Here is a 17,379-nt window from a genome sequence, read left to right as displayed (position 1 = left end):
TATTAAAATATTTTATAGATATGTGATGATGAGATGAGACTTGTATCTAAAATCTCTACTTGATCTAATATTATGTTGAATTATATCCGTCATCTTATATAAATTTTAAATTTGTAGAGATGAGTATTTGTATTTCAAATGTAATTTAATTAATATTATTTATAATGATAAATATCTAGTTTTAGGTGTAGAATATAATTAAATCTATGTGTTGAAATTGTGAGATTAATTTGTTCAAGACGAATCGTATGTTCTTTTGATAAGCATTATAGCTCCAAATTTGAATCACACGAGTCATTCCAAGATTGTGATCCTACTAAGAGGGTGCTAGATACTTAACGGAACAATCCAAGAGTAAATTGATCATCTTTGGAGTGTTCACCGTAAAGATCAAAGATCAATATATATATATATTTTTCAAAATCTATATGTTATTGCGTGTCTACAAAATGACTTATTAGATAAAGCTAAAATTATAGTCTTTTAATTTGGTCTTATGATCATTATACAATTTGATTGGACTCTTTCCTATGCTTTTTGTATTGATGTAAAAAGTCAATTCGATCGATTCGTTGACGTGCAGTTAGTATAAGGGTTCATTTTAGTTCGATGCTAATGCATCAATATCCTTAAACCAATTTCAAAGTAGCATAATAGATTTTTTCAAATTTTAGTTCCAAAAAACTTGGCGTAAATATCGTGATTCGCGTGGATGTGTTATTTTAGTTTGGCCAATTGCTGATAGTCGTTACACAAGGCTATTATCTGTTAAAAGTCGACCATGTCTATCTTTAGATGATCACGGATCACCATCATCCATTGTCGTGACGAAAAGAAGTAAAAAGAAGAGATAACAAAATAATTTCAACGTTTGGCCAACTAAAATGCCAACTACACACCTAACCTTTGCGTTGGACTCATTACCCCACCAAATTTTTTTCGTATTAAAAATGCCCCTTTTTGCGATGGACAAATACGCGCGAATACACCGTCGCGCGTTATAGCCTTTAAAAAAGAAAGTACATGTGACGTGTTTTGGAGCGCCACTAACCGATCGCGTAGATGACGTTTATGTGTAGATTAATTTGAACTCCCTCCATTTTTACACCAAACGTTACTATCTTCTTCTTCACCCATTTAATACCCATCTCCATTTTTTTGTCAAAAAGCAATGCCTCCATAATCAACCACTCCAATCGTTATACCTCTAAAAATCAACACCTTAATCGCTCCAATCGTTGGAAAGAGGTTCGTTAGCTAGGTTTATTTCTCATTTATTTCTCTTTAAATTTTCGTTCATGTGAAATTTATTGTTTTAAATTTCTTGAGTGATTCTTGCTCATATTTAGTCATTTTTCATTTCTTAGGGTTTGTTATGGAAAAAATTGACCTTGGTCGATGTGTATGGGATGAGTTGATCACATGCTTAGAACCGTGGTCCAATGTCAACACGGAATTTGTTGCAAATACAAACTTCTTGGTCTAAAAACAACCTCAGTTAAGAAATCGTCTTGTCCCCACATGGTGTGGTCTTGCTCTCATTTTTGATTTATTGAAAATTAAATTTGTAAAATTATGCTGTTTTGCTATTTTCGTGCTCAAATGCAAGTTTTTATTTGGAGGGAGAGATGGTTGATCCAAGATCAAAATTTATCCTCCCAAAATTGGTTAACAAAATTAAGATTTAGAAGGAATTCGGCGCAATATCGGAGTTTGAAGATGGAATTGGATGAGATCCACTTACTAACGATAATATTCGGGCTTAGTGTTGACATGGGTTTGGTCGAGGTTGATGGACCCGAAGACACAAGGAAGACTAAAGGGCAGTTCCGTAGAATTTCATTTTGTTTTGTTGTTTGTGTTGTTGTTGTGTTCATAAGTTTTATATTCCGTAGTGGCAATTCAAACAATGGAAAAATCAAATTGCCATAGATAGTGGTAGTGGTGGTAGTGTCTCGGCTATGTTATGTTTTGTTTGCCTTTTGTTATGGCAAATTTTCTACATATACATCTATTTTATCATGTATGAATGAAGAGAAGTTTGATGTTAAGGTGTTTTCAAGTATTTATCCGAAATTAAAATTAAAAATCAAAATCACATCCACATAACATTAATCATTGTCTTAATCAAAATAGTAGCATATATGGACATGTTAAACATAGACAATTGAATAATAAGAGATCTACTAATCAATATTTATGATCTCTATCTTCTTTTTTAAATACATGAAATCCTATGCCATCTCCACACTCACATTTACACACCCAAATCTCTAGATGTCTCCCTCTTTCAAACCTTTTGAATCTATAAATGCCTTCCACCTTGGTATAAACGAGCATTTTTTCCCCGATTTCCGAATGCCATCTGAGCGAACGGTGTCATTCTTGATACTTTAACACGGCATGCGTTGTTGTCGTTGAAAATGTCGCGATGTTCATGTGGGAGCATCTTGATGAACAAAAGAAAGTTTACATCGTCGGTTTTCACGTAAATCAAATAATAATAACAAATATAAAAAAACTTACAAAATCACCTGGCCTTGCGTAAGTTAAGCGGGTTAACTTTTTCACAAAGAAAGCTAGCATCTTCTTTTGGTATGATTGGTCGTTATATGTTGTCATGGTTTTTGTCATGGCCGCCGGTGCACCAGTTGTTGTGCTCACAGTTACACAGATGAGCCAACATTTTTTATGGCTATTGCCTTTTTCGTCAGTGGTCTTGCTCTTGTCACTCAGGCTCAAGGGTCTTTAAATTTTCGCCTCATATTTGTGGTCTTTAAATTTTGCCTCATATTCGTGGTCTTGGGACCAGGCGCACTGTGAGTCAGACAGCCAGATCCAGCATACAATCTTTAAGAAAAGTTAAAGCAGCCTTATCCCGCATAACCAAAAGTCCGCCCTCATAGTAAATGTTTTTCCCAAGCAGAGACTCTTCAAGTTAAACATAACTAAAAGTTCATTTATATGTATATAAAATTTTAACTTTGCCTTATAAGGCAAACTTTTTTTTTTTGGTCGAAGTCATGTCATCAATCTGTTATCGTATCGCTGTACCAAAGGGTGAATTTGTGTCCAGATGACATTTGTTCATGTAACTTCGCTATGCCCCCATCTGTATACAATGCGAAGGAATTAGCAAAGTTATGCTTGGACCCGCAATACCCCACGCCTTGCGCGTACCCCATTATCGGAAGAAGATGTGCCCTGCTCCCAAGATAACTTTGATAATTTCTTCATAAGTTTAGTGCCTGATCCCGCATAAAATTTGCCCACAGTATGCCCCCCATGCATAAACTTGTTAAGGATTTACCAAACTTACGCGATGGGGGCATACTTACGCTACGGGCAAACTTTGCCTTCGAAGCATATATATATGTATTTTTCACATATATACCAAAGTTACATGGAAAAGTATTATGCTACAACCAAATGTCCATCCCGTATACAAATTCACACTTTGGTCGTGCAATACAAGTGTAGATTAGCAAATCGTGATGATCTTCAACCAAAAAAAAAAAAGTTTGCCTCTATAAGGCAAAGTTTAAATTTTATATGTCGTTTCTCCGGCGTACTTTTAGTTATGTTTAATTAAAAGTTCCTCCGGAAAGTGGTGTGATCAGCTTTTGTGGCAGCATTTTTAGTTATGTCGCATCCAAGCATAACTTTAACTTTTTCTTTAAACATTGTATGCCGGATCCCAGACACACTTTCTGTCCGGCTTCTAAAATTTAAAGACCACAAATGAAGTGGCAAAAATTTAAAGACCACAAAATACGAAGTGGCAAAATTTAAAGACCACAAATTTGAGTGGCAAAATTTAAAGACCACCCCAAACGAAGGGCAACCGTATAAAAATGCATTTAACGGTCCTTGACCATGTTGGATTTAGTGCCATTTAACGGTCCCCGACCATGTCGATTTAGTGCCTTTAATCGTCTTTTTGTTGACCATATTAAATTCATTACGTCGAATTCCAGACATCGTTAACAACGTGCTGCCAAGTCGAAATGGAATTGGAACACGTTAAACAATGGCATGCATCGTAGTTGTTGCTTTGATTAAACGAACAAGACAAAATACTAAAATGTTGTTTTGATTAAACGAACAAATATATAAAGTACTAATATGTTGTTTTGATTAAACGAACAAGACAAAATACTAAAATGTCAATCCATAAATGTGTACATCAAGAACCTGCAGTGGACATTTTCATCATAATTATATTTTCCATGGCCGCTTGGACCTGTGAATGTGTGCTTTAAGCCTTGGTTTCATTAGATTTACCTCTACCTTTTGTCATTTTCTCCCGTATCTCTTGTAGTTTCCTCAAGCCGTGATCGTCATCGCTCTCCATTTCAACATTATTTGCACTCTGGCTCGAGCCAACGCCACCAGCAGAATCGCCGATCCGGTCACCTTTGCTTTACTAGTTGACACAATCCTTCGTCGCTCGCTCGACATGCCGGTGTCGTTCACGCAAATTATACCAAGGAGTTAGTAATGGAAACAACACATAAAATAACACTTAGTAATGGAAACAACACATAAAAGAACACTTGCGCGTATTAAGGCTCTCACATTAACCTAATTAACCCATTTTCTCGCCCGGGAAACACCCATTCTATTACTCTAGGTTTTATATGGTGCACCAGTGCCACTTTCTTCCTCTTTAGCAGCTGGTCGCGCACAGTTGTCAAGAGTGATGTAAATACGAACATGAACTTCACCGCAGATTATTTCCTATCGTCGCGCTTTTCCTAGTTCTCTTCTTTCTTTTTCAATGGGTGCACTAGCTTTGTCGCGTTCTTTGTCCCCCCAAGGACCTCGTCAACACGCGGTGGTCGCGCCGTGTCGCCTTCCACCGCGCAGCTTGTCGGTCTCTCCGTCCATGCCGCCGAGTCTTTGGACACCTTCGTCGTGGCCTCCTGGCGGCAGCTGCTACAAGTCATGGCCATTCCGGGCTTCTTCATCTTCCCGCACTTTGGAATTTCACCGCTCCTTCCTTCTAAGGTCTTCGAGGCTTACTGTGCATGCTTTTTATGTCCGGCGGAGCCACCAGTGGCGGTAGAGACAGGCCACATTTCCTGTTTAGACTCGGTCAAGAACATGCTCATATGTTCTTATGTAAGTCTCTTTGCTATAGCAACGGTCACCGAGGGCTGCCGGGATCATACCTTTTGGAATCGAACAAGCAATGCAAAAGCACGCGCACACGGGAATTTTTACCGCCACACCCTACACCGCACCGCCTTTAGAAATATCCACGTGTGTTGATATAGTCCTTCCCTAATTTCAAAACCAAAGAACTCCATTAAACTCAATCATATCACATCAGTGTAAAGATTTTCCTCTAACACCTTCGTACACATCGATATAGTTACATTTCCAAGCGTTTACAAACTCCCCTTAATGTTCCAACTTGCCATCATTTTCACCCTAATCTCCTCAAGCATTGTTATTATTATAGTTTTGTGCCTACCAAGTTTAGCCAATAAACAAACAAACCATATTGTTATCTACAAACGCTTGTCAAACAAGTAGCAACAATAGAAGGTAAATATGCATTACTCATACCGCAGCCATGATCCAAGCATTAAAACACTCGCCCATATTGTTATCTCCATGTATCTATTTTTACATTAGGCCAAGAGACCTTACACCAATAATTTATGTTGTAATACATCGCCTTGTCCATCATTTTCATCTGACCAAGCAACTTCATCTCGCTTCAATATTTCTCCTTAGTCGAGACTCAAAGGTGCTTTTTGGCAATTCTCCAAAACGTCAGTTTTCTTTGTCATCTCTCTCTCCCGAAGCTAAAGCTACTAGCTAAGACGTGCCTAGCACACTTTCCGTGTTCAACAAAACAGTAAAAAAGATCTTAATAGCAACAAATAGTCCCCGAAATAGTAATGAAGTAGTATGAAAAAACACATGACTTTTCATGAAAAAAAAAATTGCAACAAATCTCTAGTGTACATACCTACTCGCATATCTCATATCAATGTTAAAATGTGTCCCATCTCCAAGTGCCAAATCTTCCTTCAAAATTCTGATAAACCAAGTCCAAGTGCTCTTGTTTTCATACTCCACCACAGCCCATGCCAGAGGCAACATTTGGTTATTACCATCTCTACACACAGCTACCAACAACTGTCCTCTACAAACCCCTTTCAGAAAACAACCATCTAAACCAATACATTTTCTACAGTGCAATAAATGCTTTCTTCAAAGCATCAAAATGTATATAAAAGCTCGAAAAACGGGTGCCTACTATCGCATTTGGTTCAGCAAGTTTAACTACACAAGTCGGGAACCAGGATTAGTCCTTAACAATTCATCCTCGTAAATATGATTTTTCCAAACTCCTCGAATATGATCTCCCATGATTTCTTTCAAAAGATTTCTTTGCTCTTGCTCTTCTAATCGTGGTCTTACCAACACGAAGATTAAACTTTGTCCCACTAGCTCTTTGCAACCGAACAACTTTAATGTTTGGTCGCTCGCTATTCTCTTTCTATAAGTCTCGACAATAAACTTGGCATTACACAAGTAGTTTCCCTCGCTTTGCTCGGAGGATGCAGGAACGTAAGTTTTAATTTGGAAATCATCCGTGGTTTTATCAAGCCTAAAGATACAACAACTATGGACAACCATCCTTGCACCTCACCCTAACCCTTGTAGGCTCATTCACCCACTTTTCTACTACTTTAACCCTTTTCCTACAAAAGATATTTTCATATCGCTCTCCTAAACTCATCAACATCTTTAAAGACACTCATACCCAACTGCCATACAACTTTCGGGCAGCTATGTCATGAATGATTTTGTTCTTATCATTCTTCCTTCTTGTAAACCTTTGTCTTCGCGTATTTACCTACCGTATTCAATGTCCTCTTCATCATCCCAACCTCATCCTCATCTATTTCAAAGCTATCATCACCGTAACTATCAATGTAAGGTTCATCACCTCCTAACCTACCCTCAAGACTAACCTTACCTATTCTAGTTTCATCAAATCCTAGATCCACACTACCGACCATCGGAACCTCTTTACCGTCGTGTTTTTCCCTCTCACTTCTTTTTCTCCTCTCAAATTCAATCCTCCTTTCGGCCCTCAACTCTCTTACCTCATCACTGCCATCACTTGCATATTCATCCTCACCTTCCCCTTCTATGTCATCTGCTGCATTGTTCACTATCATCGCTCGAGAGAAATCCTAACCCTCATTAAGCGAATCGATCCAACTCGACCTACATCTTTAAGATCTTCATGAACACAGGTGTAGATAAGTATGTCCCGTCAGACAAAGAAGAGTATATGACAAGGAAAAGAGGAATGTGGGTGTTGTTTCTTCAGAGCAAATAAAGAAAAAAAGTGCAGATAGTAGGTGAGGTGTTTTTCCGGGAATGTAAAATTTTAAGTAAAAGAGGAATTCGCGTGTTTTCAAAGAAGAAGAGTGTAAAGATGGTGAGGTGAGGAGGTGTTTTTTCAAAATTGAAAAGTAGAAAGGACAAAAAAGACAGACAATTTAAGGGCTCCTCAACAACCCTTTCATTACTACATCTTTCATCGCCCCATGCCATCACTTTATTAAAAGGGGAACAAGATTCTCCTATCCTCGTGACTAACATATTCTAATAAAGGGTCAACAATCGCTTCATCAACTACAAGTGTTTCGACAAAAACCCTCCATGTTGTCACCATCATTCAAACCGACAAATATATTTAAAATAACCTCATCACTATCAACATCTACCAAAATGCCAATGAGGTGGCTTAATACCGAATGCGCAGCAAGAATACAGATTCTAATTCTTTAATAAAGTCTCTCAACTCAAAAAAGACAACATATCAACATCGACATCGAATATATCAAAAGCAACTTCCCCACCTTCATATATCGTTCCCATTATTTAAGTGTAACACACTCCATGGTACCATCTGTAGTTACATACACAAATCACGTACTACCTAAATACAAAATAAAAAAACAAAGAATACCAAGTAATTCAACTTAATGTCAAACTAATCAAAAAATGATAATAATATGCACAAAAGAATCGAAAACCCTAGACTACATCGTTTTTTGAAAAAAAAATCAAACAATATGCACAATATGATAATAACGTGTAACATTACAGCTAGGAACTATGAAAATTTATTTTTTAGTCCCGTATTTCAAACAATATGACAAATCCTAGTATCATTTTTTGAAAGAAAAAAATGTAAGGAAACTAACCTTTCGTGACGTCCGGCTAATGCTGGTAGCTAAGAATATGTACGCTAGAAAATGAAAACAAAGATCAGTCGAAATGGCGTTTATCGTGAAATTGGGACGGTCGTACGTTGTTAAGAAGAGAATTGGGATGGTGTTTAATTTAGGGCTACGGCTCAAGTCATGGGTCAAAAAAGTGGGCCGAAATTAAATACGCGACATCGCGCTGCGCGCGCGTAGACAAGTCACCATTTAATAATTTGTGGGCCGGTGATAACATCGTTTAACGCAAAAAGGGCATTTTAATACCGAAAAAAATTTCAGTGGGGGTAATAGGTCCAACGCAGCGTTGTTAGAATAAGATTTTGGCCAAACGCGTCGGGTATTTCTTGACTATTATCCCTAAAAGAACACCGAAAAGTGAATTAAAGAAGAAAGAAAAATCATTGTAAAGAGAAAGCCCATTTGAAGATTTATTGGTTACGAATCCATGAGGCCCAATAAAAATTATCGGTCCAGAATCAATTTTTTGGCAGCTCCATTTTAGGGCAATTTGCAGGACTTCCTTCACTGAGGGTGGTCTTTAATTTTTGTCTTGGTTTCGGGTCGAACTCCCACCCAGTCAAAAATTAAAAAAAAAAAAATCGCAAGGTAGCCGGACTGGCCAGAGTTTTGAAGGTGAACTTTATCTTTCAGCAGCTTACTACAGCAGTTTTGGCCTCGAAAGTAAAATGTTCGCCTTGCTGCGTAGTTTTAAAGGCAAAACTCTGCCGTACGAATCCAAACATCTGCCTTGTGAAAATTTCTTCTTTTTTTACTGAGCTGGAGTTCGAATCTAGAATCTCGGGGTATTAGGCGAAGGGCAAAAATGAAAGGCCACTAATTTGAAGGTCAAAAATTAAAGACCACCCCAAATGAAGGACAATCCGCGCAAAAAAAAGGTCCATTATATAGGCACAAATCAAGAAAAAGGAGAAAAAGCAAATGATCAAAGAAGCTAGTAGGCTAGCTCTGAAACATTAATTGTGTTCATATGAAATTTGTAAGTCAAAAAAAGTAGCAAATATTTAGATCCCAAGAGTAATGAAAAGAATCATCTGTTAAAATCTTATTATTCAATATAATACTGGCAGCTTATTAGATATAGAAAATATACAACTTGACAAGAAAAATGAAGATCCATGGAAGAAAAGAAGAGGTAAAAATTGGAAGTGGCATGGGAATTAAGCTAGTGAGAGATGAATTCACAGCAAGTAATGTTGATCCTGAGTTTGTGATTACTTCTTCCAAGGTTTGGTAACAGAGAGCACAATAATAGCAGCAATAAAAGTAATTTCGAGTTAAACTGATTGGGTTATGACCGTAACTTAATCCGTCTGATCCTCATAAATTTTGAAAGTTGGTCATGATCGATTTGTCAACTGAGTACTAGTCTCAAACTTGACCAATCGGTCCATTTAATATTCGCTAGTCCTTAAACTCTTTTATTTAAAAAATCTAGTTAGTGTGAAGTCCATTTGAGATAAACTAGTAAATTGATGAAGCAGCTACAATATGGTAACAACTCACAAACAGAGACCACCCAATTCAATTAACAAACCCCACAAGCTAAGTACGTAGTGCTGGGAAGCTGTTTGTGTTCAAAAAGGGAGAAACAAAGTAAATAATTCAACAAATTAAGATAGAAAATATAAAACTGATTAGCCGATTCGGTGTCAGTTTTAAAGTTAATATTGAAACCACTTAAACCCATGTGACACTTGATTTAATTCAGAAAATATAGGTTATTTTCTTCTCATTGTTATTGCACATGATGGAGGATTTTAGAACATGGATTCTGGAGAGCATAGGGAAAGGGTTTGAAGAACTTTATATTGGAAAAAAAAAAAAAAAAACTAAAGAGAGTATTAATGGGGTAGGATAATAGATGTGTAAGGGGTAGGTGAATAATGAGAAATATGTACGGCTGTACCCACTAGGGCAAAATTAATGTAGAGGGACAGTCCAGCCCCAAATGTGTTGGAAGAGGAACACTGATCAAAGGCCAAAACCTAGCTGGAAGGGTTGTTGCCTTTTCAGCATTTGCTCAAGGTGAAATCAGAATATAAAGTTTATAAGTTCGGAATTTTAATCTTTTCAATTTACTGAGTTTTAAAATTAATAATTTGTACATATGTAATGAATTTTTTTAAGACAAGTACAACATTTTAATCAAAACTACTGAGTGTGAATTCGGCTGAATCCGTAACTATATTCTAACTCCACCCCTGCTTTTGCTCCTATTGGTACTGTTAGTGTGAACTTGATATGATCTATAAACTCTCCTTGCATGCCCACGTTGTTGATTTAGTTTATGCAAACGAAAGAGGTGTTGAAAGTCAACTCCAAAGAACACCCCCACCGTGACTGTTAGGCTAAGGTACTAATTAAGGATCATTTTGTGACGCATGCAGAAATATAAGGGTTGGTTTGTGGGATTAGGGATAATAATTGCGAGATAAAATGCGTGATTTTTTTAATTTTTTTTTTGTTGAGGAATTAGCAATTCTGGAATTAGTCGTACTATAATCGTGATATCGTTTTATACTACCTTCAACACTTCTGGTATAAAACACCAAATTAATCAAGATGCCCATTTTCAAAGTTCTTCTTCCAAAGTTCTTTAAAAATCTAATGTTAAAATTGAAAGTAAAAGTTTATCCCAATATGTCTAATGTAGAACCAAACACATATGGATTATATATAATCCATATATATTATTTTTTATTAACCACTAAGTAGCCTTGGTGGAGGATATTTTATTAAAATAATAAATAATCCAAAAGTTACAATCTAAAACAAACAAAAAAAGGAAACAGCAAAGTAAAGCATCAGCAGAAGCCGACACACACTCCTCACACAACAACAAAAATGAAATTAGGAAAGTTATCAAGCTGAGTAGTGCCGATTCAGTCGCCGGAGCCAGTAATCACCTCAGGACTACAACTAGGATCTCTGTTTTGGAGTCACATATATTATATTATATCCTATATCCTATCTATATTCCAATAAACCAATTATCTATCAGGGAAAGTATAGTAACTGATAATCTTGTTATTATTTAATCCTTATATTATATTCTGTGATCATAATTCTGGTATAACTTGTTTACTGACAAAACGACTTCTAGTGCCTTGGAATTAAAAAGGTGACACGATTTTTTTTTTTTTTTACTAAAGCTTTGGTGAATAAAATTGTTCGATCTCTATATTGATAAAATGTTACAAATACTTGATGGAATATTCAAGAATGAACCAAACTTTTAGCATACTCCGAAAGAAATTAAAGAAAAGGACTATCCTACACTTCTTCCCAACTCTAAACATTGTATGTTTTGTGGAGTGCCACCACTGTGAATTCTTAGAGGAAAAACATGCTCAGCATTTGCTTCTATTATTTCTCTTGCAATACATGTTTAGCATGTTACACTTTTCTTTTTTTCTTTTTGGGTACAAACGTGGATTATATATATTAACCGAAATGTCAAGTTTTTTTCTCCTCATTTAAAGGCCAAGTGGGGAAAATAGCTTTGGAGAACAGGGAAAGCCAACATATATAGGTGCATGTGTTTTCACAAGTTGGAACTAATCACGGAAGCCATATTCTTGTTTCTCTTTTAGCTATACAAAGAAAGTCAATATTAGAAGACCAACTGCCCAAACCTTACTCTCACGGCACGAAATAGCTAGAAAATTTCACCGTACCAATATCATAGCGGATAATATAGCAGATGCAGATTAATTAACTTGAGGATTTATCATTACATGGAATATCTAAGGATTTTAAATATTGAATAAAAATAAATTTGACCTTGTTAATTGCATAGTAGTCTATTAAGAAGTAATAGCTAAATAACTGAGAATTGAGTCATAGTTTACAGCTTTAAAAACGGGAAAAAAAAAAAGAGCAAAAGCTTATGGTACAAATTAACACGCAAAAGGAACCAACTACTCATGCTACATATTCTGTTTCTTACCAACATAGTCGAAAGTACAACATGTCCCAGAATTTAGTTACCTAATTAACGAAATCAATTTTGAAGGGCCCAAAAATTGACTGGGCAACCCATTGGTGGGGTAAGAAAAAGAAAAAGACCGCTTGTTTCTTTCTCTTGGTGTGAACACGTGTGGTTACGGTATTAGGTACGGGTTTGGACAAATTTTTTATATTTTTCATTAAATATGTATAATTTCATTGCGTACCAAGCAACTAAAACGAGCTATGAATTTCATAATTAATTCAGAACTTACAAATTTCAAATTCTAACTTCGCCTTTCGATATGAAATACGATGAAATTATTGTTTTTTCATCAGCTTTCCCCATCAAAATGAGGAGGAGGGGAAGGGGGTGGGAAATGAAATAGTTTGCTTATTTAACTTCAATTCTAACTTAAATCAACAGAACAGAGCAAACTAATGGAGTTAAATTTCCAAAAGAACATCACGAAAATTGATTGTAATGAGAAGATATAGTTTCAGACAGGGTGAAACCCTGTATTTGTATATGTGTATTAATCATGTCTCGCCATTCTCTAGTGAACAAACATAAACCCAAAAAAAATAAAAATAAAAATAAAATGGCTCTTCCTTTTTCTTCTTCTTTTGGAATCGGAATGGAGCGACGTGGACATTGAAATTCATACAGTCAACCTCAACTTGTTTCAGAACGAGAAATTCAGGTGAACATTGGTGGAAGAGTACTAACAATAGTATCTCTACCTTTAATCAATCCTTTCAAAGATTTCAATCGGGACATAAATTGCTTGTAACCTCCACCTTTAGAAACAGAGAATGTCAACAATATGCTCTTTCTGAACCTCTTTAATCTCCTCCCAATCTTGATCTTCAACTTACACACTCTCACTTTCAACCATGGCTGCTTCCGCTGTGACACAACAGAATCTGATTTCTTTAATGCCTTGTAAATCAAGATCTGTGCTTTTCTGTGTTGCATCTCTTCAGGGTCCTCAATTTCCATCTTTGAGTAGCCATATGGTTGTTTACTCAAAAGACTATTCATGATTATTTTTCTCTAAGAGTTGAGGAAATTAGAAGTGAGCGAAAATTATATGAGTTGTGGAGAGATGATATAGTGAAGCTGAAATGAGGAAATATTTATATAGTGGAAAGATTGGTTTTTTGGTGGGGTCAAGAAAGAAGTAATGTGTGAAACAGTTGCATGTGCCATGAAGGTTTCTTTGAAGTTTAACTTGGAGAAAATAATTGTATATTTTAAGAAAACATGGACTGAGCTGGAATTAGGAATAGCATCATGGAGGTGCAGGAAATATTGCCCATTTTTTCAACCCAATAAGACTGAGTAAAAATAAATAAGATCCTTTTCCCTATGCACATTGCAGAGTAATACACCAGCACTGGTGTTGGGTCAGTTCATGCATATTAACTTTAATCGGATATCTACTACCTTCAATCAACATATATATCGAGTAATTAAATTTGTCCACAAAAAATTAGACAAATAAAAAGAAATCGTTAACGGGATATTTTTTGTCTATGCTATATATAAATAAGGGAATACCGCATCTTCTGCTGGACCATTTTGCAAGTAGATGATGGAGATGTTTACTAACTAACCTTTGGATGAAGCTTGTGTTAAAATGCTTTTTGGAACTTCGCTGAATTAGACGTTTCATTTTTCCAGAAATGTTCAAAAATTGATAACGTTCGTTAAATAAAAAATAAATATAGGTAGCAAAGTAACAAACATATAATACTAATTTGTAAGAAAGAAACTTCATTTTTAAAGGTAACTTTTCTCAGTCGCGTGATAAAATTGCAAATTTAGCATACAATTAGTGGTAAAAGTTGTTTGTCAACAAAATACTAAATTTTGCGAAAACCATTAGTTTTTCTTTTCTATTATTATATATAAGTGCCAAAGGAGGACCAACATAGCATTAACAAATTGTACATAGAGCATTCCATGTTGAACCCATCTATTTCTATTATATTCTATTCTATATTATACTAGCAATAATGTCCTACAACGAATGATAAACATTTGTATTAATACGCCTATTCACTTTAATTGTCAAATTTTTAAGGCTTATTTTAAAATAACTTTTAATAACATTCTAATTGTTATTATATATAGCAACATATACAAAATGTATTTTATGTACCATCACTTTAGTTATAACTAAAAATGGAGTTGATGGAATTAAGTTTTTGAGATGGAAAGAGTCGGACTTTTTTCTCATTATCATGACAATGAAAGTTGTTCATCGATATAGAAGAAATTTAGTAAGAATATGAGGGAAATTATATTTTGATTCCAATTTTTTTTTTTTAAATTCTTTAATATTTTATATGTATACGGACAGGTTGATATCCATTTCAATTAAGAATCTCAGATCCAAACATAAGAACCATTGTTGTATATATTGAATTTTTTAAAAGCAAAACTAATAAAATATTTTATTAAATTAATTAAAAAAATATATTATAATTTTTTATATTAACAATTATAGCTAAAACAAATTGTTACAAAGAAATCAAAATTAGAAAGATATATGTTATATCGTAACTCACCAAATTTTAATTCCGAAATGAAAATATAAAGTAATACATTTTATAAATGTAAACAAACATAATCGTAGAATACAAAAGAGAGCAAAATAAAGTAAGTATTGACAAAGAAGGAAAACAGATAAAAGTCCCTCCTTCACTTTTTACCTATCGACGTTAATTAACATATCAAGAAAAAAATCTTCTTCTTATTTTACTCCTTCACATTAATTACTCATTTTCAAATCATTTTCCGAGGCCTATTAAGACTATACACCAATAAATATAGATATTATGATAAAATATATACTTTATTTATTAATTCTCAAAGAACGTGAAAAGTCAAAAGTGAACAAGTTATGTGTAGGAGAATTAAAATAACTTTTGGTACAAATTTGCATTGCTATTGTTCATCCTCTCTTCACATTTAAAGTATTGACAAAGAAGAAAAATGGGGATAAAAGTCACTCCCTATGTTTACTTTTACTTGTCCACGTTAACATATCAAGAGAAAGAAACCAATATGGCAATTATTAATAAGTATAAAACTTCAATTATGTTGATTGTGTATAAAGATAACGACTACGCATATATTATAGGCATATATTTCGTATACATGTCATCCTTTTCTCGTATTCTTATTTATTTATCCCCCCCCCCCCCCCCCCCCCCCCCCCCCAAGCTAGGCAACACAAGAAGAGTGGGGAGAATCATGCAGAAGGCTAACATTAATTTCCAGCATGAATTAATAACTGAATATTTGTGTGTTCTTATTATTAATCTTACCCTTTAATTATTCATTTTCAAATAATTTTCAAAGGCTATTGAGACTTACACCAATAAATATGAATATTATGGTAAAATATATACTTTCTCTGTCCCATATTACTTGTCACTTTCCCTTTTGCCCGCCCATAAGAAGTCAGAAATAAAAGATGTATTTTACTATCATACCCCTATCTCTCTCAAATAAATACATTCTAATCAAAATTGACTATTTTCAAGAATATTTATTACTAAGGGTAAGATGGGAAAGATTTAATTAATTTTATCTTGGTTTTGTAAATGAACAAGTAATTTGGACATATATTTTTAGTAATGTGGCCAAGTAATATGGGACGGAGAGGGTAAGATGTGAGAGATTTAACTAATTTTATCTTGGTTCTGTAAATGAACAAGTAATTTGGACATATATTTTTAGTAATATTGAGTATTTTATTTATGAACAAGTAAAAGTGCACACATAGAAAAATGCCATTTTTCGAGAATTAAAATTGAAGTGCATACTTGTATACATGAGCAAAGAGAATAAATATTCAAGAAAAGTATTTTAGCAATGTGGCCAAGTAATATAATTAAGGAGATTTCGTTTATTAATTCTTAAAGAACTCGGGTGAAAGTCAAAAGTCAACAAGTATAAGCGTACACGAAGGAAATAAATGTGTCTTATAATTCACCCCATGCATACATGTATACATGAGAAGAGATAAATATTCAAGACTGAACGACATATGACTACGTGAATAAAAAAGTAATTAGTTAAAATGTATAATTTATATAGCTTCGTGGTACAAATTTCTATTGTTGTGTTAGTCCTCTTTCACATTTACATATATTAGAAATAGAAAGAAGAGAAATATAGAATAGAAAATAGACATATATTTTTAGTAATGCGACCAAGTAATATGACTTAAGTGGAGTACTTCATTTTTATTAATTTTTAAAGAAACATGAAAAGTCAAGATAGACGCGCGCACATAAGACCTAGCTATGCGCACTCATTTATTAATTTGTTAACGTGAGTCGTGTTGCCGCGCTGCAAATGGACGTTTAAAAGAAATGTCAAAGAATGCCATTAAGAAATACGACTTAAGGAAAGATTACATTAATTTAACATTAAAGTCAGTTTAACAAAGTGCACTAGAGAAAGTGAATACGCACGGATACTTGAATTGAAATAAGATATATGTATACATGGGAAAAAAAAAATATTAAAAAACGTGAAAAGTCAAAAAACAAGTAAAAATGCACGGGGGAAAAAAAGGCCGGGGAATTTAAACGCACAGGGATAAGCAGGCCGAATAAATATTTTTTACTTATGACATATTCCCCGGGGATTTATTAATTCTTAAAGAATGTGAAAAGTCAAAAGGGAAAAAAAAAAGGGGCGGGAAATAAATTTTGTGAAATTAAAAAAACCGAAAGAGGGAAGAGAATAAATATCTCAAAGAAGATCAGTGAACAAAGAAAAAGGCATAAATGCAGAAATAAACTGAAGTGCATACGTCTAACATGGAATAAATATTAAGTACCGTGACATATGTCCGCATGGATATAAAAACAGTCTGAGAAAATAGTTATGTTTCTATGGCAATATCATCGCGTGTAATTTGTGAAGCCATGGAACAGCCTGAGGGATGGCCGGTGTTCGTCCCTCTCCGTGCTATATATAATAGAAATATAATAGAAATGGAGGACGAACACAGCTCCTCCAGCTTGTACCATAAGCTTAAGGACAGGCATTGTACAAATGAATGTTTGTACTATAAGCTATATAACCGTGACACTTTATCCAAATGCCTATTTTTATATC

General features: G+C 34.7%; 1 protein-coding gene across 1 annotated transcript; it reads right to left on the bottom strand.

Moving 5' to 3' along the window:
• Positions 1-12,933: 12,933 nt before the first annotated feature.
• Positions 12,934-13,236, bottom strand: LOC132047804 (uncharacterized). The gene has a single exon (XM_059438787.1). It carries the CDS (start codon positions 13,234-13,236, stop codon positions 12,934-12,936), a length of 303 nt encoding a protein of 100 aa, XP_059294770.1.
• Positions 13,237-17,379: the final 4,143 nt, after the last annotated feature.

Source organism: Lycium ferocissimum, chromosome 2 (assembly GCF_029784015.1).
Source record: "Lycium ferocissimum isolate CSIRO_LF1 chromosome 2, AGI_CSIRO_Lferr_CH_V1, whole genome shotgun sequence".
NCBI lineage: Eukaryota > Viridiplantae > Streptophyta > Magnoliopsida > Solanales > Solanaceae > Lycium > Lycium ferocissimum.
The sequence above is the reverse complement of the archived record's forward strand: the minus strand, read 5'-3'. Positions and strand labels throughout refer to the sequence as shown.

Excerpts from the sequence above, each read along its gene's own strand:
- LOC132047804 (XM_059438787.1), bottom strand. The coding sequence starts at position 13,236 with ATGGAAATTGAGGACCCTGAAGAGATGCAACACAGAAAAGCACAGATC.